At 43.8% G+C, this 24,232-nt stretch overlaps 2 protein-coding genes across 9 annotated transcripts in view; one reads left to right on the plus strand and one right to left on the minus strand.

Moving 5' to 3' along the window:
• Positions 1-24,232, plus strand: part of NSG1 (neuronal vesicle trafficking associated 1) — a 556,677-nt gene that overhangs the window by 383,087 nt on the left and 149,358 nt on the right. The gene's annotated exons all lie outside the window — the stretch shown is intronic.
• Positions 1,271-24,231, minus strand: LYAR (Ly1 antibody reactive). Of its 5 annotated transcripts, none has more exons than XM_050792144.1 (10): positions 24,068-24,231; positions 20,886-20,939; positions 18,098-18,272; positions 16,254-16,368; positions 14,110-14,217; positions 13,915-13,998; positions 6,812-7,214; positions 6,022-6,108; positions 2,103-2,188; positions 1,271-1,595 (listed from the first exon to the last, which is right to left on the minus strand). In XM_050792144.1, the coding sequence occupies exons 3-10, from the start codon at positions 18,217-18,219 to the stop codon at positions 1,461-1,463; spliced, it is 1,140 nt and encodes a 379-aa protein (XP_050648101.1). In that variant the 5' UTR covers positions 18,220-18,272; positions 20,886-20,939; positions 24,068-24,231; the 3' UTR covers positions 1,271-1,460. The 5 variants fall into 5 exon arrangements, with proteins under 5 accessions (XP_050648101.1, XP_050648102.1, XP_050648104.1 ...); XM_050792145.1 differs by having other exon boundaries at positions 24,018-24,231; XM_050792147.1 differs by lacking the exon at positions 24,068-24,231 and adding an exon at positions 23,659-23,956.

Raw genomic sequence — 24,232 nt, forward strand, 5'->3', positions numbered from 1 at the left:
CCTTTACTATCCCCATTGTCCAGCTGAGAAAAGTGAGGCTCAGAGGTTAGCCAATAAGGGACAGAGTCAGGACCTGACTGTGGGCCTGATTCTGAAGCCTGCGTCCTACTCATTCTGACAGTGCCACTCAATTCCATCACTACACTTATACGTGGCACATACCCTAATAAGCACTGAACTCAAGATGCTGCTTGGCTTGGCTGGCAAGTCCCAGAGAGAAGCTGCTCCATGGGCTTCTGGACACTCAGAGGCTCAGACAGGGCCTCTGTCCTCCCTCTCACTCCTGACCCTTTAAACCACTTGTTCCGTGTCCCAGACTTGCTTTTGTGGGGAATTGATGAGATATTAACGAAACTGGCTAAGGGGTGATCCGTACCAGAGCACCAGCTTTTAAGGGTCTTGTGGGCAAAACCTACTGAACCACCCAAGAGGTGGCAAAAAGGCTGTCCTACAGCACGATCAACCAGGACTTCAAACGCTGTTTCTGAAAACATTCAGTCCAATTAAAGTGCTGGAGCAGCCACACAGCTGCACAACAGACTCAGTCTCCGATGAGCTATTTCCCTGTGCCTGTTACTTCCAGTCACAGGCCATGCTCCTGAATCCAGTCACTGACAAACTCGTCTCTTTGGCTGACGGTAGATGGGGCCAGTGTGGATGGGTGAACCTGTTACAGAGAAGCCTCCTCTACAGCACCACACTTCTGGCTACAGAAGGATTAACACATACAAAAGACTCTTGTCATGATCATTCCCGCAGGTCACATATACATTCTAACAACACAAAAAACAAACACACAAAACATCTCTAATTAAAAATGTGTAGAAATAGCTGGGCACAGTGGCTCATGCCTGTAATCCCAGCACTTTGGGTGGCTGAGGCGGGCGGATCACTTGAGGTCAGTTTGGGACTAGCCTGGCCAACATGGTGAAACACTGGCTCTACTAAAAATATAAAAATTAGCCGGGTGTGGTGGCGGGTGCCTGTAATCCCAGCTACTCAGGAGGCTGAGGCAGGAGAACTGCTTGAACCTGGGAGGCGGAGCTTGCAGTGAGCTGAGACTGAGCCCGGGCACTCTAGGCTGGGCGACAGACAGAGACCCTTTCTCAAACAACAACAACAACAAAGTGTAGAAACGATGGGGTTAAAATGAATACTTTTTAGTCTGATCAAAAGAGGAATTACTTTTTTACTTGTTGCTGTACTACACTGAAAAAAATTTTTCACACAAAATTATTTTGTCAAGTTCAGTAATTTTTGCCACAACAAATTTAGAAGTTTGGACAAGAATATATTTTACTTTTCTCATAAAAGTTATACCAAAAATACATTTTTTCTTAACTTAAAAATATAGCTTCAAAAAGCAAAATTTGAGTTGTTAGAATTCATTACACATTTTATAAACAGCAGTGAAAGGAAGAAGACAGCAGAATGGATTCAGTTTTTAAATACAGAAATGTTCATTTCACAAGCTTGACTTTGTCCTTTAATAACTTAAAGGTAGGGTTCTTGCTGATTTTCTTGTTAAAAATGACCAGGAGTTCCTCTTCGGATCTGTGATGCTCATCTGTCACTGTGTAGTACTGAGCTAAAACCTTCACAAAGAAAAACATCAAATGAGTGTATTTCACCTGGAAATTTATCTTAAAATGTTCTGTCTTTAACCCAGAAATAGGACAACAGTAAAAAGTAAAAGAAACCCAGGAGTAAGTTACTCAGGTGTGCTCCACTTGTGAAAACCCAGGTAGCAGCCACGTGTGGGGGCTTGGCTATGTGTGAGTCACCCTGAGATACAAAGTAAAATAAAGGAGAAGAAACCATTGCTCTGGAACAGGCGAAAGAGAGCAAATACCTAGAACAATAATTTCCAAACAATAAAAATTAAATAAATGGAGCCTCTCTTCAAAGTCTTATAAACAAGCCCAAAATCTAGAAACCACCCTGGCTGAGGCTGTGTGAGGGGCTTTGGAGCAGCTTGAAAATCACTGAGACACACACAGATTTTCAGTGTTTTAGGTGAAAAAAGAAAAAGCAAACAATTGTACATTTAGAAATCAGTTCTCCCCAGCTGTTAGACACGTGGGTTTGTTCATATGCCATACCTTTTTCCTTAGCTTTTTTATTGTTATTTCATTGTCTGGGGCCTGTTTCAGAATTGCTTTAATCGTTCCCTTCCAGTTGAATTTACCTACAATATAAATAATAATATTTAAGACAAATGTTTTGTTTTACTATGAGAAGGGTAAAGAAACAACTTCTGCAACACCTATTTGCTTCCCAGGAAATGAGTTAACCCCCTAATGAACCGGACTCCACAGCACCATGCATCTGTTCAATTCCAGTGTCCTAGAAGCACTCACTACCCTTCAAAGGACTGGCTCTTAGAGTGAGCAGGTGCCCACGTGCCATCGGTATGACAAACTCCTAGAGTTGATTTAATGAACTCAACACAGATTTCCTAAGAATCCACTAAGATCATGGGGCTGTCCCTGCACAGTAGGGAGGACAAAGATGAGCAAAAGCAGCCTGACCTGGAATGAGAGAGAGGACAATCACAAACTATTAAAGAGGGACTAAAAGTACTCATCGAGGGGACTTCTGCTTCTGGGAAGATGGAGTGGACATACTTTCCCCATTCCTCCTGCCCGCTACAACTGAGAACCCTGAAACTATACACACAAGAAACATAGGAAGATTCTGAAAGACAGAGACCAGCCGGGACCTTGGGGCCTGCAGAGCAACACGAGGTGAGCTTCTTGCAGCCTGTACCCCAGATCTGGAGCTCAAGAAGCCAGCAACCTGAACACCAACAGCCACAGACAAAACAGTTCCAACAGAAGCCCGCGCTCTTGGCAAAGAACCAGGAAACGGCAGCCTAGCAAGACAGAAAACTTTTGTACAATAACCACCCTACCACAGCCTCACATCACAGAAAAAACGGTGGCTCCACCCCCACCTACACCAGCAAAAGCCGAGTGGGGAGGCTGAGCTCTCTACCTTTGCCAGGCTGTAATGAGGGATGGTGTCACAGAAGGCCAAGCAGGAATTCAGGGTTCTCAACCATACAGGCCAGTCATGAGGCTGCCCCTGCTGTGATGTCAGTGGAGCCTGCACCAGGAGCCCTGCCCAGCAGGAGCAAGAAGTGGCCGTCCTCAGGTGCTGATGGAGGCTCAGTGGGGAGCCTGGACTTCCACCCCCACCTGACAGCAACAAGGCCGTGCCCCTCTACAACCACCAAAGACGTGTGAGAGAAAGCCAGGTAAAACTGAAAGCATAAACAGGATCTCACACCTTACAAAAACAACTAACTCAAAATGAATCATGGACTTCAATATAAAATGTAAGACTAGGAGGCATTTAACATAGACCTGAAATTTGCTGAGAGGATATATCTTAAGTGTTCTCAACACACACACACACACACACACACACACACAGAGGTAAACTATGTGAGGTGATAAATGTGCTAATTAGCTTGATTGTAGTGACTATTTCACAATGTACATGTATAATAAAACATTAAGTTGAGCTGGGCATGGTGGCTCATGCTTGTAAACCAGGCACTTTGGGAGGCTGAGGCGGAAGGATTGCTTGAGCCCAGGAGTTCAAGACCAGCCTGGGCAACATTGCAAGACCTCCATCCTCACAAAAATTTAAAAATTCGCTGGGTGTGGTGGTGTGTACCTGTGATCCTAACTACTCAGGAAGATTGCTTGAGGTCAGGAAGTTGAGGCTGCAGTGAGCCATGATCACACCAATGCTCTCCACCCTGGGCAATAGTGAGACCCTGTCTCAAAAAATAAAATAAAACACAGTAACACACTAAGTTGTACACCTGAAATACATAAAATGTTGATTTGTAAAAAAAAAAAAAAAAAAAAAAAGTTACCCAATAAGATAATTTAGAAAACAAAACAATTTTTAGGCTCTCGGGCTAGGTAAAGAGTTGTTAGTACAATCCATAAGATAAACTGATAAATTAAACTTTATCAAAACAAAACCATTTGCCCTAAAAAAGACTCTGTTATGATGAAAAAACAAGCAACAGACTGAAAAAAATTCACAAACCATATGTCCCACAAAGGAGTAATATTTAGAATAAAAAACTCAAATCTCAACAGTAAAAAAAAAAAACAAAAAAATCTCACAAAAACAACCACCACCAAAAAACCCCCAAACAACTCAAATTTACTTCAGAAAAACTGACTTAGTTCACACAGAAACTTGCACATCAATATTTACTGCAGCTTTATTCATTAATAACCAGAAATTAGAAACCTCCCAGGTGTCCCTCAACAGGTGAATGATGAAAGAAAGTGTGACGCATGCATAGCATGGGATACTTCTCACCAATAACATGAATATTATCAGTTCAGCAGCCTGGGTGAATCGTCAGAGAAAAATGCTGAGTGAAGAGTCAATCTCAAAAGGTTATATACTGTATGATTCCATTCATAGAACATTCTGAGATTACAGAAATGAAGAACAGATGAGTGATTGCCAGAGGCTAAGGAGGGGGTGGGGGTAAGAGGGAAATGGCTATGGCTGCAAGAGGGCAGCAGGAGGCAGCCTTGTGCGATGGCGATGGAAACAGAAGCGGATCAATGTCAACATCCCGGCTGAGATGCTGCACTACAGTTGTGTTAAGTGTTATCCTGGGTGGCAACAAGGTAAAGGGTACGCGGATACATAAGGACGCCTGAGTCTCCATTATGTCTTACAACTGCATGTAAGTCTACAAGGATCTCAAAACAAAAAATGTAACAACAACAACCACCACCAAAAAAACCGTTCCAGTTGTCCCCCTTGAACTGTAGGGATCAGAGTTCCCAGACCCCCAGTGGATACCTGAAATCACGATGGTGCTGAACCCTATATATACAGTCTTTTCCTCAATATTCATGCATATCTATGATAATTCTCCACTTATAAATTAGGCTCAGTAAAATATTAATAACTAATAATAAAATACAACAATTTTACAATACACTATAATAAAAGTTATATGAATGTGGTCTCTCTCTCTTTCTAAACACCTTATTGTACTATCCTCACCCTTCTTGTGGTGAAGAAGGCACAGAGCAGGACAGCAAGAGATCTCGCCATGCTGCTCAGAACAGCAAGCAATGGAAAACTTATCAATTGTTTATTTCTGGAATTTTCCATACCACAGATATGGGGGCACTACTGTTTACAAAGTTGAGAAGGGGGTTTTAAGCTAAGGGATCTAACCCAACACTGGGAGTCACTGAACTCTGCTAATAAAGCTGCAGGCCCATTTGAGTCCTTGGACCTGTTCTGAACTGCAGGATCCTGGGGGTTGGGGGAAGTGGCAGAGAGATGACGACTTGCCACCTCCCGACAGGTGTGAGTGCTTCAGACCTGAGGAAGCAGGAGAGAAGCTTTGTGTAAGAGGCAGCATTTCAGAGGGCCCGTGAAGGCCAGGGACTGGATTCTGAGGTTGAAGATATAAGCAAGGAGATCCCAGAAACAGGCCCAGAGATGGGCAGGGGCACAGCTGAGGGGACTTCTAAAAGGACAATGAAAGGCAGGGACGAGAGAGTTGGGGAGGAGCGAAAGGGAACGGTCTCAGAAAGCTATATTAGGTTTATTTAAATTCCCAAGATAACATACATTTCCAAACTAGATTGCTTTACTTTTCTCCTTAAAGACAGTGGGTGAGAGGCACTGTAAGACTGACTCATACACCCTAGAGAGCTGATTTTACTTTCAAATTCTTATACATGCCTCTGGAGGGTAAGACCCTATCAGAAGTTCCCGGGTTACACCTTCCTCCCCGAGAAGGGGGCATCTATCGGCCCCTCTCCCAACCTACAAGGGACCATGCATTTCTTTTCTCTCTCTCTCTCTTTCTTTTTGAAAGTCGTATGCCCATGGCTCACTACAGCCTCAAACTCCTGAGCTTAAGTGACCCTCCTGCCCCTGCCTTTCAAGTAGCTGGGACTATCAGTGAGAGCCGCTGTGCGCAGCTGTGCTCTTGGAATGACAGCAGTGATATACCTTTTGCAGGAGCCTCATGGTCTTCTGGTTCTCCGCCCTCAGGATGCTCTGGGAGCTTCATCTTTTTCTTCTTAGAATCTGTTTCAACTAAGTATTTGGAAAGGTTTTTTTTAAAGAAGATTTTGCATTTATGCTAGCAGCTACCATTTAATGAGACCTTATGCGAGCTAGGCACGCTCCACATTATCATCTCATTTCTTCTCCAGGCTGCCTAGCCAGCCCCGGTTTACAAAACGCCAGGAGGGTTTTATCCTCCTCCATGCTGGAGATGGGACGAAGGGAGTTGAGAAGTGAGGTCATTTGCCTGGGCAGGGCCCAGCTCAGCCTGGCCACAAAGCTTATGCTCGTTCCCTTACTTGGTTCAAAACACAAAGTCTAGCTGGGTGCGGTAGCTCATGCCTGTAATCCCAGCACTTTGGGAGGCTGACAGGGGCGGATCACCAGAGGTCAGGAGTTCGAAACCAGCTAGACTAACATGGTGAAACCCCATCTCTACTAAAAATACAAAAGTTAGCTGGGCCTGGTGACACATGCCTGTCATCTCAGCTACTCAGGAGGATGAGACAGAAGAATCGCTTGGTGGAGGTTGCAGTGAGCCGAGATCGTGCCACTGCACTCCAGCCTGGGCAACACAGCGAGACTCTGTCTCAAAAAAAAAAACAAAAACAAAACATTAAAACCACACGCGCACACACACACACACAACACTAGGTCTAACAGGATTAAATACCCCAAATTCACAGCTTTCCCGGTTTTCAGACGAATCCTGGAGCGTTAGCCAGCCACTTACCTTCTGAGTGCTTCCGCTTCCTCTTTCCTGCACCCACGTTTGCCTCTTCCTCACCCGCACTGTCCTTGCGCTGCTTCTTCTTCTTGCTCCTCTTCCCTGCAGAGCCGTTGGCCTCAGGGACTTCCTCTCCACCAGCCCCAAGGTCAGCCTCCTGTCCCTTTTTACGCTTCTTAGGCTTCTGATTCCTTGAGTTTTCCTGGTGGTTTTCTAATTTTAGTTCTTTCTTTTCTCTTTTCCTTTTCTTCTGCCGTTCTTCCTTTCTTTCTCTTTTATTCTTCTTCACCTCCCCTTGCTGTTCCACGGCATCTTTCACTTTGGAGGGTGGAACCTTGGTGGAGATTTCTGCACGAGGATGTGCCACTGGGTGGAGTGGCTGTTGATCCTGTTCCTTACTGACTGGTTCCTTATGATTAAGCAAAACCAAGAAACACATATTCATTTTAAATGTGTAAACAGAGTTGTCACATTATTGCCTGGGCTACTACATAAACTGTTCAAGAAAAATGGTTGATTTTATCCCTTACCGTTTTATAACTGTGACCCCCCACCAGCAGCTAAAATGTAGCAGTAAATATACAAAATGGGAAACCACCTCCCCCAGTCCCCACCCCTCTGTCTGCACGGAACAGACATTTTCATTCCATTGGAAAAGCGAAGAATCCTTATGTCGCTGAAGATAAGACCTTTCATTCCAGTTCACTATTCGCCTTTCAGATAAGAGTACTTAGGGGTGGTAGGAACCACTGGATGTATGTGTCTGCAGACCTGGGTTCAAGTTCCAGTTCTGTTAACTCCTAGTCTGGGCAAGTTATTTATCTGTTCCACACCTATTTCCTCATCTGTAAAATGAAAGGTAGTAATTCCTGCCTTACACATGGGCGGATGAAACGAGGGAAGATCCGTCACATGCTTGTTAGCACAGTGATGCCCAATAAACCAGCCCACTGTGTGTGAAGAGTTTTGTAAATTATCAGCATTGGAAAATGGTAGTTATTATCATCATTATTCAGACTAGAAAGTTACCATTAGAAGAATGGTCACCATTCTCACCATTCTTGTTTTTTTTTTCAATGGAGACAGGGTCTTGCTCTGTTCTGTTGCCTAGGCTGAAATGCAGTGGCACAATCTCAGCTCACTGCAACCTCCGCCTCCCAGGCTCAAGCAACACTCCTGCCTCAGCCTCCCAAGTAGCTGGGACCACAGGCACAAGCTACTATAACTGGAAAATTTTTGCATTTTCTGTAGAGACGGGGTCACCTATTCTTTACGTATGGAGGGGTCTCTCTCATGGTTACCACTGTTAAATGCATTATTATTATTATTATTATTATTCTGAGACAGAGTCTCACTCTGGCACCCAGGCTAGAGTACAGTGGTGCAATATCAGCTCACTGCAACCTCCACCTCCCAGATTCAAGTGATTCTCCTGTCTCAGCCTCCTGAGTAGCTGGAATTACAGGCATGCGCCACCACACCTGGCTCATTTTTGGATTTTCAGTACAGACAGGGTTTCACCATGTTGGCCAGGCTGGTCTTGAACTCCCAACCTCAGGTGATACACCTGCCTTGGCCTCCCAGAGTGGTGGGATTACAGGTATGAGCCACAGCACCCAGCCTTGCATTACCTTATTAAAATCAGCACATAGATCCTACTTTAAACAATGACATCAGCACAGTTCAGTCCCAATCCTTCCTGAACTCCCTGAGCCCCTTTCTCAAGAGATGACCTGGAGCAATTTATTGAACTGCTCCATGTTCCCTGTTGCCTCTGGAGAGAAAGGGAGTGGCCAGTGGCAGCAGTCCAGGGTTGCTCCCGGGTGTGAGAAACCACTGAGCTGACGCCCCTGCAGGCGGGGTTCAAATTCCGTCTGTTAGTCCAGCCAAATGACAGGGTAAGTTACCTACAGTCTTCCTCCTTTGGGAGAGTGTGGGTAGCAAGGAAGAACAATGTTGTCAAAACTGGACCCAATAAAAAAAAAGACTAGATTTCACTAGAGTGCAAGGACTCAGGACTTAGACTCAGACCTTAAGGCTCAGTCCTTGGCTACAGGAGCAGCATTAGAAAATGGATACTGGGAAGGCTGAGGCAGGATCGCTTGAACCTGGAAGGCAGAGGTTGCAGTGAGCCGAGATCATGCCACTGCATTCCAGCCTGGGCAACAAGAGTGAAACTCCGTCTCAAACAAAAAAAAAAAAAGAAGAAAAACAAAGAAAAGAAAATGGATACTGTAGGCCTGTAGGCTGGGCGCAGTGGCTCATGCCTGTAATTGCAGCACTTTGGGAGGCCAAGGCAGGCAGATCACCTGAGGTCAGAAGTTCAAGACCAGCCTGGCCAACATGGTGAAACCCCGTCTCTACTAAAAATACAAAAATCAGCTGGGCGTGGTGGCGAGCACCTGTAATCCCAGCTACTCGGGAGGCTGGGACAGGAGAATCGCTTGAATCTGGGAGGCAGAGGTTGCTGTGAGCAGAGATCACACCACTGTACTCCAGCCTGGGTGACAGAGTGAGATTTCATCTCAAAAGGAAAGAAAAAAAGAAAATGGATACTGAACTAAGGAGTTCAAGTTTTCTCAGTAGCAGTGGTTTAACAACATCAAGTTGTCAAGGCTCATGGGGAAAAGGGCAGAGGATGATGTCAGAAATAGACTTAGGAAGAAGGGGACAAAGAAACTTCACATCTATCCTTCAATTTTGTTGGTATCTTCTAGTAAAATATTATCATTATTATTATTATTATTTGAGACTGAGTCTTGCTCTATCACCCAGGCTGGAGTGCAGTGGCACAATCTCGGCTCATTGCAACCTTCGCCTCCCAGGTTCAAATGATTCTCGTGCCTCAGCCTCCCAAGTAGCTGGGATTACAGGAGCACAGCATCACGTCCAGCTAATTTTTGTATTTTTAGTAGAGATGGGGTTTCACCATGTTGGTCAGGCTGGTGTCGAACTCCTGACCTCAAGTGATCTCCCTGCCTCGGCCTCCCAAAGTACTGGAATTACAGGCATGAGCCACTCCACCTGGCCATAAAAAAGAGAGGGAGGCACACATTTTCCCATCTGGCGGCTGCTCAATAAATAGGTAAAACAATTCTTCCCCATCTCCTTTCTACTTCATTACACACTCTTCTCAAATGTGGTGTCCTCTGTGATGCCCTCCCTGACTCTTTCCTAACCGAGCACCTTCTTCAGTCCTGGCCTCCCAGTGGCTCTGGCTTCTTCCCAGTGCTGATCAGGACCTGACATTACACCATGGACCCGTAGGTGGCTGTCTATCTCCCCCACTAGAACATAGCTCCAAGTAGCCAGGACCTTGGCCTAATTACGGTTGCATCCACAGTGATCAGGTGAACTGTGGTATAGGACAGATGGGGTCCTATCTGTGATGGGGTATAGGGCACAAAAACATCCGACCTGACATCTGGCAGAGTTACAGGAGGATAAACATCCAAGGTATGGAGGACAAGGCCTCAGGATCCTCTGCTCTGCACTACAAACACAGGGTATGCTGGGAGGGTCACAGTGCAAAGGTAGAGGTGGGGGATGACAGGCTGTGTTTCGCAGAGCTCAGGGTCTACCAGGGGCTATTTACTCCTTATTTTATTTAATGCTTAGTATGTTCATACTTCAAAAGGGAAACTGGAAAAAACTTTTTAAAACCCTGCAGTTGAAGCAATTTCAAATCTTTGATTCTTAGTTAAAACAGAAATAACTCTAAAAAATAGATGCCACCAAGATAAGGATGCCCTCTCTCACCACTCCTATTCAACGTAGTGTTGGAAGTTCTGGCCAGGGTATTCAGGCAAGATAAAGAAATAAAGGGTATTCAATTAGGAAATGAGGAAGTAAAATTGTCCCTGTTTGCCAATGACATGATTGTATATTTAGAAAACCCCATCGTCTCAGCCCAAAATCTCCTTAAGCTGATAAGCAACTTCAGCAAAGTCTCAGGATACAAAATCAACGTGCAAAAATCACAAGCATTCCTATACACCGATAACAGACAGACAGCCAAATCATGAGTGAACTCCCATTCACAACTGCTACAAAGAGAATAATATATCTAGGAATCCAACTTATAAGAGATGTGAAGGACCTCTTCAAGGAGAACTACAAACCACTGCTCAACAAAATAAAAAGAGGACACAAACAAATAGAACATTCCACACTCATGGATAGGAAGAATCAATATTGTGAAAATGGCCATACTGCCCAAGGTAATTTATAGATTCAATGCCATCCCCATCAAGCTACCGATGACTTTCTTCACAGAATTGGAAAAAACTACTTCAAAGTTCATATGGAACCAAAAAAGACCCACATTACCAAGACAATCCCAAGTAAAAAGAACAAAGCGGGAGGCATCACGCTACCTGACTTCAAACTATCCTACAAGGCTACAGTAACCAAAACAGCATGTTACTGGTACCAAAACAGATATATAGGCCAATGGAACAGAACAGAGGCCTCAGAAGTAACACCACACATTTACAACCATCTGATCTTTGACAAACTTGACAAAAACAAGAAATGGGGAAAGGATTCCCTATTTAATAAATGGTACTGGGAAACGGCTAGCCATATATAGAAAGCTGAAACTGGATCCCTTCCTTATACCTTATATAAAACTTAATTCAAGATGGATTAAATGTTAGACCTAAATCCATACAAACCCTAGAAGAAAACCTAGGCAACACCATTCAGACATAGGCATGGGCAAAGACTTCATGTCTAAAACATCAAAAGCAATGGCAACAAAAGCCAAAATAGACAAACGGGATCTAATTAAACTAAAGAGCTTCTATAGGGCAAAAGAAACTACCATCAGAGTGAACAGGCAACCTACAGAATGGGAGAAAATTTTTGCAATCTACCCATCTGACAAAGGGCTAATATCCAGAATCTACAAAGAACTCAGATTTACAAGAAAAAAACAACCCCATCAAAAAGTGGGCAAAGGATATGAACAGACACTTCTCAAAAGAAGACATTTATGCAGCCAACAGACACATGGAAAAATGCTCATAGTCACTAGCCATCAGAGAAATGCAAATCAAAACCACAATGAGATACCATCTCATGCCAGTTAGAATGTTGATCATTAAAATGTCAGGAAACAGCAGATGCTGGAGAGGATGTGGAGAAACAGGAACACTTTTACACTGTTGGTGGGAGTGTAAACTAGTTCAATCATTGTGGAAGATAGTGTGGCATTTCCTCAAGGATCTAGAACTAGAATTACCATTTGACCCAGTGATCCTATTACTGGGTATATACCCAAAGAATTATAAATCATGCGCTATAAAGACACGAGCACACATATGTTTATTGTGGCACTACTCACAATAGCGAAGACTTGGAACCAACCCAAATGTCCATCAATGATAGACTGGATTAAGAAAATGTGATTAAGAAAATGTGGCACATATACACCATGGAATACTATGCAGCCATAAAAAAGGATGAGTTCATGTCCTTTGCAGGGACATGGATGAAGCTGGAAACCATCATTCTCAGCAAAATATCACAAGGACAGAAAATCAAACATTGCATCTTCTTATTCATTGGTGGGAAGTGAACAACGAGATCACTTGGACACAGGGCAGAGAATATCACACACTGGGGCCTGTCAGGGGGTGGGGGACTGGGGGAGGGATAGCATTAGGAGAAATACCTAATGTAAATGATGAGTTGATGGGTGCAGCGAGCCAACATGGCACATGTATACCTATGTATCAAACCTGCACGTTGTGCACATGTACCCTAGAACTTAAAGTATAATACTAATAAAGAAAAGGTGCCACATGAAGGGCAATGTAATGATCAGTTATACGGGTCCAAAGAGTCAATCTGTACATTCTGAAAGAGACAAATGGTAGGTATACTACCAAGATAAATTTTCATTTTGATGCCCACTTGCTGCCAAAAGTATTCTCTCTACATAAAATGAATCAACTCTTGATAATTTGACAAGAGTGAAGACCAGTGGGGTTCTGACCCCACTGTTTTTTGAAACTGATATTTACACAAAAATAAACAATGTAATCAACAATGTGGCTAAAGGATACCAAACCAAGATTTTCTACATATATAGTCCACATTTAGGGTCTCTATTAAACCATTTTGACTAACAGGTGGCTGATTTAATTACTCCAAGGGAACTCTCCTTCTAACAGAAGGAAGGCACTGCACGCAGACTGCTCTTCTACCTTAACTGTAACCTTCAGAGGCTGCTGTGACCCCTCACCGCTTATTCAGAGGAACACCAAGTCACTATGTCCTCACCCTGTTTTATTTTCCTTCATGTAGTACCACCTGGGATACTTTAGATTTTTTGTTCAGGGCCTGGCACAGATCAGGCACTCAGTTAAGTATTAAATAAATGAATGAATATTACTATTCACATTTTTTTTAGATACAGAAACTGAGGCTCAGAGGCTAAAAATCTGCCTAAGATCAAACGTCAGGCAAACTGCACAGCAGGGATTTGAACCAGGTCTGTCAGAAATCCAAAGCTCCTGTTCTTTCCCACGTACCTATCTCCCTGCCTGATTACTAAGCAAATCATTACACGCTGGCTGGAACCAGTATCAAACATTGGGATGAAACACCTTGCTCTTTACAACAAGGAAGTCTCTGCAGGGCATTCAGTTTCTTCCTTTCCATAAATGAAGGCACCAAGAGGCTCTCTAAAAAAGAAGGCCGGGCCGGACGCGGTGGCTCATGCCTGTAAGTCCAGCACTTTGGAAGGCCAAGGCAGGCAGGTCACCTGAGGTCAGGAGTTCAAGACCAGCCTGGTCAACACGGTGAAACTCTGTCTCTGCTAAAAAAAATACAAAAAATTAGCTAGGCATGATGGCTCGTGCCTATAGTCCCAGCTACTTGGGAGGCTGAGACCCGAGAATTGCTTGAACCTGGGAGGTGGAGGTTGCAGTGAGCCATGATCGCGCCACTGCACTGCAGCCTGGGCAACAGAGTAAGACTCTGTCTCAAAAAAATAAAAATAAAAAAGAAGGCTGCCTTGACTTCCAAAAATAAGAAACTCCCATTTCATTATTACTAATCATTTTTGTCACACTGCAAATCTAAAATCAGATCTGACTTACACTGTTGGAAGCTTCAGAAAAGATATTCCACACCTGGTCCAGAATGGATTCATTATGAACTTTTAAACTGTTCTTCATCCAATTCTGTAAGAAACAAAAAGAAAAAGAACTATTGATCCCCCTGGGACAGGTACACACAAGCTCAGTCACTGATGGGCCACACAGCCCCCTCCATCCAAGAAAGTCAATTCATACCTGAAATTTTGCCTTTTTCCTGGGAACGTTGTCAAAAGCACTAATTTGCTCTAAAAGTTCTCTCACTTTGGGGCTGACGTTGGGTCTCTTTATTAATTCACTAATTTTCTACAAAAAAGGAAGAAAAAAGAAAAACAATAAACAACCAACATGAGTTTCATGAAAGTCAACTGAAAAAGTCCTTGCCATGGCTAAAGCGTTCACGTTGTAAGCCCAGATTCTGTATTCATGTCTATGCTTAAAAATATATAGATTAACTTCTATTAACATAGCACTGGAGTCCTAGCCAGAGCAGTTAGGCAAGAAAACAAAATAAAAGGCATCCTAATTGCAAAGGATGAAGTAAAATTATCTCTGTTCACAGATGATGTGGTCTTATATGTCAAAAGTCCTAAAGAGTCAACACAAAAATTGTTAGAACTAATAAACAAATCCAGCAAAGTTGCAGGATACAAAATCCACATTCAAAAATCAAGCTGCATTTTACCTAACAACAAGAAACAACCAGAAAGAGAAATTACGAAAACAATTCCATTTGCAACAGCATCAAAAAGAATAATCAGGAATAAACTTAACCGAAGAGGCAAAAGACTTGTTTACTGAAAACCAAAAAACATTACTGAAAGAAATGAAAGCAGACACAAATAAATGAAAAACATTCTGTACTCATGGACTGGGAGACTTAAAGCTGTTAAGATGTTAATACTACCCAAGCAATCTATAGATTCAATACAATTCCTATCAAAATCCAATGTGCGTATATATACATTTGCAGAAACAGAAAAATCCATCCTAAAACTCACATGGAATCTCAAGGGACACCAAATAGCCAAAACAATTTCGAAAAGACGAATAAAAATGCGGATCTCATATTTTCTAATTTCAAAACTTATTACAAAGCTGTAAAAAGTTTCTGTAGTTTGCTGACCCCTGCTTCAGAGGATTTCATTGAGTGTGACAACAGCAGAGATGGAACTCACAGACCCATGCACCTCAACCTTAGGGCCTAGGAATGTCATCTGGTTTTTAGAGAATTACAGAGAGTGCCCAAAAGTGTGGCTGTTGGTCACCAGCGCAAACAGGATTTCATTAGCTTCTCAACCTGCTCTTGTAAGTCCTTTGTGAACAGAAATGTCCCCCTAGTAGTATGCTAATTCAGGAAGCTAGTTAATGTCTGAAAAACTCATGTTTCAACTCTATTATCAAATGGAGTGATTATTTTTTATTGGTTTTTAGAAAAACACAGAATTTTCACATAGATGACATCTGTCTTTTCATTCTCCCCCCTTCCTTTCTGAATCCTTCCTCTTGCTACCTATTCTGTAAATGATCAGTAGCATTCTGAGAGTTATACTTCCAGAGTGAATTAGGGAGGAGTCAATGCTTCTGCCATTTCTATTGTGCATGTTTTCATACTATTTTAAAGTAGAAAATTCTCTACATTGATGAAAGTATCTTTATTTTGCCAAATTCTAATGACTGGCAGACATGACAGAGTAACATAACATGGCTTCAGTTATAAAAGCTGCATTATTACTAGAAGCAGGAAGAGATTAGAAGGGTTCCATTCAGTTTTACAGCCAAGGGAAAGCTAATGAAAATTCTAAAACATTTTTTCAGGAAATTAACAAAACATGTGGTTTAAAGGTATAAGGCACCACAACTGTTTTAAAGAACTCTTTTTCTTCCTTTTTTTTTTTTTTTTGAGACAGAATCTCACTCTGTCCCTCAGGCTGGAGTGCAGCGGTACAATCTCAGCTCACTGCAACCTCTACCTCCTGGGTTCAAGCGATTCTCCTGCCTCAGCCTACCGAGTAGCTGGGATTACAGGTGTCTGCTACCACGCCTGACTAATTTTTTGTATTTTTAGTAGAGACGGGGCTTCATCATTTTGGCTAGGCTGATCTCGAACTCCTGACCTTGTGACTCGCCTGCCTCGGCCTCCCAAAGTGCTGGGATTACAGGCATGAGCCACCACGCCCGGCCAAAGAACTCTTTTTCAAGAGGTTTTAGTTCAACCTGTCTATCCTAGGACATGAGGTTTCCAGGGCTTGTCTGCAGGGATGACACATTTAGTCTCTTGGGCTTCCAAAGAAAGCGGAAGCTGTCAAAGGAAGCTACTCAATGAGTTAGAAAGACATTACCTGAATCCACGCCTGCTGTTTAATGTCGCCTTTGTGGGTTTTACCTTCATAACCTTTGCCACCATACTTCTGATCTTCACTTATGCATTTCACGTGGTTTTTATAGTCATCACCCCTTTAAAGTGATCAAAGGTTCTGCCATTAGACTGATAACCAAGTTGGAGGTGTTAATACCAGCATGCTGCCACTATCTTCTGTAGCCTACACTGTGTATTTTCACATGTGTCTACCACACAAGCACCCCATCGATTTCACTTATTATGTTTACAACCTCCTGGTCAGAACCACATCCCCCTTCCTCCAAAGTCTTCAATATAAAACGCATCGCGAAAATTTTCCCCCATTTTTATAAACACCTTAAGTTAAATTGATAGGCAGTTTTTTTTTGTTTTTTTTGTTTTTTTTAGTCATAAGTGTATATATACTGAATAAACAAGAAAATAGTTCTATGCAATAGGGTCATTTTCTTAAATTACAAAAATCTCCATGACTTCCTGGTAATAGAATGGACAAGCAATAATTAGTTGTAGAATAAATCAAAAACAGATACAAAACGGCAGCATGAGGTTACCAACAGTTCTGGGTACCTTAGGGTCCTGGGAAAAAAGAAAACTCAATTTGCTCTCATATAATCTTTGTAAAGCTCCATGGGGTTCTTTAGGGAAATGCTGGGGACAAGGTCCAGGGTAACGAAAACTCAAATTTAACCTACTTTATGTATCAAGCTTCCTCCTAGGATTAGGTCTGAACAGAGGTTAGCAGTTTCCAAAAAATCACTGCTCTAGAATGAATTAAAACAGAGTTTTAGCCAGTACCATCTAAATGCCTCAGAGGACACTAGGGCAGATGCAGGCGAAGCTAGCTTCTCGCCTGGACCTTCTGAGGCTGAAGGGGAATGAACATGAAATTCAAGAGGGCAGCCCTCTGCAAATGACCCACCTGAAGAAATAGTGTCTAAGGCAGGATCTGTCCTGTCCCTCCCGGCTAACTCCTCACATTCACAGAGGCTTCCTCAATGGAAGTGTCTCCTGACACTTGGGGGCCAGGAAGAGCCTCACTTCCACCAGCACCTCTGATTTTCCAGGGAGGACATAGTTTCCTCTGCTACCAGTCATCTCCCCAACCGTGAGCTCATAAATTCACTTTCTGGTCTGTAAGTCCATCTCTTCACTGTGACGGGCACACGATGCCCGAGGCCTAACGGAACTGGCTCTAAAACCCTGGAGCCATCTTCCATGCAGTTGGTTCCCTGGGTCTGGTAACAGTGGCAATGCAATAGCAACCAGTGTCACTGAGTGAATGCTCTCATCATCGTAATTCCCCTTCCCCTAGTCTTCTCTTTAACGTATTCTCAAAAAGCAAATTGTTTAGTAAAGCACATTTTTCCCCCTGGAGATGGAGTCTTGCTCTGTCACCCAGGCTGGAGTGCAGTGGCGAAATCTCGGCTCACCGCAACCTCTGCCCCCCAGGTTCGAGCGATTCTCCTGCCTCAGCCTCCCGAGTAGCTGGGATTACAGGCGCACACTACCATGCCTGGCTAACTTTTGTATTTTCAGTAGAGATGGGGTTTCACCATGTTGGACACGCTGGTCTTGAACTCCTGACCTCATGATCTGCGTATCTTGGCCTCCCAAAGTGTTAGCATTACAGGCGTGAGCCACTGCACCCAGCCTAGTAAAGCACATTTTAAAGCATCACACCGGTTATAATCAATGGACCATACCAGTTTTTAGTCTTAATTTCGTTCCTCACATTTGCCACTATTTTTCCAAGCTTTGTGGGGCCAACGCTTCCAAAATTGATCTGGATTTACTATGAATTTACATGAATTCTGTGAAGCTTACCAGAAATCTTTACCACAGTCAATGCAAGAAAGGCATTCACAGTTTCTGCAAACAGACACATGCTTTTCCACTTGTATTTTCTTCACTGATTCACCACATGCATTGCATGTAAAAAATACCATTTTGAGGTAAATGGCTAAATATTCTCTATCCAAGACAGGTTTTAAATCTTGTCCTAAGGAATAAAAGATAATATCATTATAAACTGAAACTTCTCATTTCATAAATGGCTCATGCAGCTAACTTTTCAACCATAATTTCACATGAAAATAACAGAGTCAAAGTTGATTAGCAATCTACATAAAATTCCACCATTCATATAAGTAAAACTGACATTAACAATGAGAATGGCTGACATTTACTGTGTCCTTACCATGTGCCAGGCACTATTCTGGAGGCTTTATGTGTATTCACTTATTCAATCCCCACAGTAACCCTCTGAGGTAAGGACTATTATTGTTCAGAATTTATATGAGGTAACTGAGACAGAGAGATTACATAACTTGCCCAAGGATGCACAGTTAACAGAACCAAGATTTAAACCTGGCAGATTGGCTCTCTAGATGAAGAGCTTTGAGGGTGTTAAATCTTACTTTCCGTAATACCTTAAACTCCCTGTATATGAAACTTACAGAAGGCATTGCAATTTAGGTGTACACTACAAACTATTTCAGGTCCTCAAATATACTAAGAACACAGCAAGAGGAAAACTGAGTGAAGTTTAGAAAGTGAAGAAGAGGCAATTCTATGGGCACAATTTCTACGGCACTAAAAGCATTCATATCAGTATTACTATATATCCACAAAGGTTAAAATGCGGACATGTGCCTCAGCTGTAGTGGACAGGGGCCTCCTTCATGTGGCAGCTTGTCGGACAAGTCAGAAAGAAATGGAACCATGTCCAGGTGTCCCAACTGCTGGGTGCTGAATTACTGGAGTTCACGAACCCAGGTGTCCTGAGCACTGCCCCAATAAGAAGTATGTCTGCACACGTACATAAACATCATTTTAAAATTTCACAGAAATGCTACTGTGCTGAAGAAAACACAAATTCATCTAAAAGTGTTAGAGAAGTCACAGTAATTTTCCACACTTACATAATTTTTTAATCACTAGATTTTAAAACAGCATTGTTGTTTTACATTATAAGTTTTACAGCAAAAATACTGAGAACCGTTTAACTCAGAGCTTTCTTTCTTATTATGAAAATAAAAGTGAGGGTCAAGTAAATCGATGCAATTTACTTCAGGGTAGGACTTCATCCAACAAGCTTACAGTACAAATGATCTACCCTTGGGTTGCAAAGAATTCCCATGCATGAAATCACCGTTGCTCCTCCACCAGCACGTTCTGGATCACTGCTGGTGAGGCCACACCCATGCAGCAACCAGGGTTATTCATGTCCATTCAGCCTTGAATGGAGATGTACATCCAGGCTGCATCTCCAGGGTTTACAAAGGCCCAGCTGGTCTCTTGTGGAGGCCTCTTGCCCCGTGGGACACTATCAAACACCAGCTCAGCTTCTATGCTACATACAAACCACAGACTCCTGTCCCAGGCCCCACTCCTTAGCTCACTATCAGTGTATGTTAGTAAGCGGACAGCATTTGGTCAGCTACAACCTAGCACCAAATCCTCAGGAAAGAAAACATGACTCCTCTGGATGTGCTGCAGCAACTGTCACCTTCTCATCTGGTTACTGTAAAGATGTGTGATACTGTCAAGCTCCTGGGAGCTGGAATCACTTTTCCCACCACCCAGCTTACCATTCTAAAACAGGCAGAGGAATGATCAACATGTCAGGCAACAAGAGCAGCTATCTTGCCTGACAAGGGAGAGCAAAGACTGGAACAAGAGCCAACATCACATTCTCAAAGAGCGAGGGGTGCACTTTGGTGGAAGAGCAGGAATAACTTATTACTCACCAAGAAATACATTGTCATCACAGGCACAAGGTGAAAGCAGCTGTGATATGCCAAATTATCTGCTGAAAAACTTTCAAGCACTTTCCTAATAAGATACAACAATAAAAAACAGTCCCTGAAACTTAGATATGGCTTAGAGCTTGCCAACCTCTATTGCTGAGGACAATTCTATTTCTTGATAGAGTGGGAGATGGGAGGAAGAAAGGTTTTGACAAGGCTTAAGATTCAATTGAGAGATTCCTGTAGCGGCAGGTCAGGAATTAAAGGCCTAGGAAGGAAGCTGGAAACAAAATACAGGGACTGAAAGAAGCAGTGAAAGCAGTGATACTGACAAAAAGATACTCAAGAGTAACTGTGCAAAACATTCTATCTCTCTGGAGATTGGCTACACACCACAGTGTAATTAAGTATCAATTCAGAAGATGATTAGAATCTGATTACACGTCCAGCTAAAAAATAACTGTCACATCATTTTCATTTGGTCTTTACTTGTTTAAGGCAGAATGGGTGGATTGCACAGGAAGTCAGAACCCTGTCTCTTCCTACCTTCCTCTGGATTTTTACACTAGCCATGAAATGGGAACAGCTGTGTCCACTTGCTTGACTAATGAGCTAATATCTGTAAGGAGCTCACCTCTCCCTTATTCCGAGCCTGGAGGACAGCCCAGCACCTTGATTACACCTCAAACCCGACCTAGCCCCAGGCGGAAATACCTGTAAATTATGCCATAAACACTTGCTTGGGCTTCAAAGAAAAGTTCAAAACCATCAAAAGCTTCCGTCAGCCTAACTGCAGAGCAGACAGGGTGTCCCAGGTCTTAGTGCAGGCTTAATATTCATAAGTGTAAATGCTACAAACTTACAAAAAGCCGTCATGTGGAAATTCAGTCCCTCTAATGGAAGACAGCAAACATTGCCTAAAACAAAAAAGTAAAACGGTATTACTCAAATTCCACAAGACTAGATAAGCATGAAGGAAATTTAATTAAACTTTTAAATAATGTTTTGGCAAGTTTGGAACATTTATGCTTCTGAAATTATGAAAGCTTAAAACTGCATTAAGACTTTGAGGACACCCAGTTGGCTGGGCTCCCAGGTGACAGACTTCAACATTTAGCCCTAAGTGTAAAAAGATGGCAGTTTTTTTTTTTCCCTTTATGGGGCTGGATCTAAATAGAGTCCTCTTTTCCTTCCCTGGCTCCCCAACTCCCTCTGCCCAATGCCCAGTCCCAGTGCAGCCAGAGAGATTCTACATGCTTTCCTTCTGGCCATATGGGCATGTTAAAAGAGAAAGGCAAGCAGAAGGCAGTGTTCTTGGACTGGTTGAGAGCATACTTCCGTTCTTGCCCAGTCACTTTAACTCAATTCGGCAGACATTTCCTGAACGCTGACGCCATACTATCCACCCAGATACACCTGGGCCCTCACGCACGTCCTCTGCGTGTGCTTCTGGCTGCGTCTTCGTCTGTCTGTATGGTCAGTTTACTGAGCTCTCATCACATGCCATACACATGAAAAAGATGATGGGGTCTGCACCATAGAACACATGATCCTTAGCTCTCTACGAAGCCGTGTCCCATTTATGAACACGACTGCACCCAACACAACTAAGACTGCTTTGATCATACTACCTCCATCTGGAGAGAAAACCCAAGGCTCAGGAGGGTAAGTGAACTGCCCGAAGTCACAGTAAGTGGCAGAGGTAGCCTCAAAGACCAGGCAACAAGTCGAGGCTCCCACCCTGCCTCCATCTTGACCTGCCATGTCCTAGCCATTTGCTTGGTGGTTACTCAGTACCTAGGACGTTGAGGTCCTCATCCAAAGAGGAAAAAAAATTAAAGTCTCTACAAGATGGCTTTCCATGTAAAAATATTAGAACCCTAAGTCTTAATTATAAAGCCTGTGTGCAGTGGGCAAGGAGACCACCCATGTCACAGGAGAGGCTGTCAGGTGCTGGACAGCTAAGCTAGTTGACTGGCAGCAGCCAGTGGTCAGTAAGGGGCTGGGAACTTGTTAGTCGTCTCTTAACAAGATGGTTGCCAGGTTTTGTTGGACAGAGCCCTGGCTCAGGGGTAGAGGATCTGAGCTGGAGCCTACATCTGCTAATGCCAAAAAAGTCATTAAAAACTAAATGACTTCAAGGTTCCTTAACTTCCCAGAATCTGTTTATCTGTAAAATGGATCTAATACCTACTCAAAGCGTTGGGTGGAAAGTTAAATAAGACATCAGATATGAAAGCTTCATCCCTGCCTAACTGTAGAAAGGTTTTTCTGTGACCTACTAATTTGCACATCAATGCTATTACACCCAGCCCCCTCCTAAACCCATGCTCCTTTAAATATGACCATCAACCCACCCATTTATCTTCATAAATTCACTCTAACCTTCTCTGGCTCCTCACCCCATGGGTGCCTACTCTACCAAGTTCCCTGAAAACATGCCCTTAGGTTTGGTTCTGAGATTGGAATGATTTTTTTTAACCTTCCTCCCTCTATATTTTTTTGTTACTTGTTTTTTTTTTTCTTTTTTTCTTTTTTTTGAGATGGAGTCTCGCTCTGTTGCCCAGGCTGGAGTACAGTGGCGCCATCTTGGCTCACTGCAAGCTCTGCCTCCCAGATTCAAGCAATTCTCTGGCCTCAGCCTCCCCAGTAGCTGGGATTACAGGCACGTGCCACCACGCCCGGCTAATTTTTGTATTTTTAGTAGAGATGGGGTTTCACCATGTTGACCAGGCTGGTCGTGAACTCCTGACCTCAGGTGATCCACCCTCCTCGGCCTCCCAAAGTGCTGGGATTACAGGCATGGGCCACCGCGCTTGGCCCTGACTATTCTTAAAATATTCTTGCATGCACATACAGACACTGACCTACACATTATTACCACCACTACCACTGAAACAGCCCACCTGAGGGGCCTGGCTGGCAACCCCAGGACATCCCTCACTGAACACTGTGACCCTGAGCATGCCACTGCCTCTTTAAACTTCAGGTTCTCTCATCTGTGAAACAAGAAGTCAGGCCAACTTGACAAGACTCAAGCCCCTTCCACAGGTAGCATTCTGAGAAACCATGGATATGGTGCAAGAGAAGGACAGACAAACATACTCTGTCCACCATCCTGCCTGTACCTTTGTGTGTGGGGCTGATAAGGGTTACAATGGGTAACATTCACAAGGAGAGAATCTCTCCCTTGTTCCTTGCAAAAGCCCTGGGAAGTAGGTGCACCTATCTCCACTAAACAGATGAGCAAACTGAGGCACAGAAGCCATGTCTCTCCACCTCCCACCCCACACACTACATCACCAGCACTGTTTCAAACACCATCCCTTCACTCGGGAAACTGCCATGTGTCAGGCACTATGCTAGGCCCTGGGAGCCTGGGGCACAGTGTGAAGAAGTCCCAAGTGGCCCTCCTCTGCTAGAAATCAGGGTTGCAAATACACACCCCACCTCATTCCCCCCCCCTCCTCAGAGGCAGGTGCTGCAGAGAATCCTAACATTTATGGAGCACCCAAGCCCTCTCATAGGAGGTCAACGCATTTCTACGCATGTAATCCTCATCACAGTCCTCCGAGTTAGGTTCTATATGTTATGACAGATGAGGAAACTGAGGCGCAAAGAGGTTAAAAAACTTACACCAGGTAGTGGCAACCCAGATTCACACGCAGTAGTTATTCTGGTCCTAAGTACGTGCTCTGGACCGCTACATCCTAAGACCTCCTCCTCAGGGAGTGGATGCGGCCAAGGCTAGAGAAGAGCCCTGTCCCCAACATGCAGCAAGCCTGAAGCCCAGTCGGGCGGTGACCAACCGTCCTGGTTTGGCCAGGCCTGAGGGGGTTCCCAGGACGCGGGACTTTAAGTTTTAAAACTAAAACGAGTTGGTCACCCTAAGTCCAGGACTCCTGCCACTTCCCCAGAGCAGGAGTGAGATCTGAATGGAAATCCTTCCTCCATGCGTAACCCAGAGGGGCTGACGGTGTCCCTCCCCTACTCACTCTCTGAGCCCCAGCCTTCTAGGTCGGACCTCTGGGCCACCGCCCCTCACCTCTCAGTCAGCGCCCGCCAACGGTTTCAACCGGCCGCGGGGAGCACGTGGACTCGCCGCCGCCGGCCCAGCGCCACAGCTACCTGCCTCTTTGGCTTCGCGGTGCAGAATTCACTGCTGAGCCACCCAGCGCGCCTGCGCACCGCGGCCACACAACTCCCCCCC

The sequence above is a fragment of the Macaca thibetana genome, chromosome 5 (assembly GCF_024542745.1).
Source record: "Macaca thibetana thibetana isolate TM-01 chromosome 5, ASM2454274v1, whole genome shotgun sequence".
Lineage (NCBI taxonomy): Eukaryota > Metazoa > Chordata > Mammalia > Primates > Cercopithecidae > Macaca > Macaca thibetana.

Excerpts from the sequence above, each read along its gene's own strand:
- LYAR (XM_050792146.1), bottom strand. The coding sequence starts at position 18,219 with ATGGTATTTTTTACATGCAATGCATGTGGTGAATCAGTGAAGAAAATA. Across the intron at positions 16,369-18,097 it reads GACTGTGGTAAAGATTTCTG|GGGTGATGACTATAAAAACC; the intron begins GTAAGCTTCACA and ends ATCACTTTAAAG. Across the intron at positions 14,218-16,253 it reads AACAGCAGGCGTGGATTCAG|AAAATTAGTGAATTAATAAA; the intron begins GTAATGTCTTTC and ends CCTTTTTTGTAG.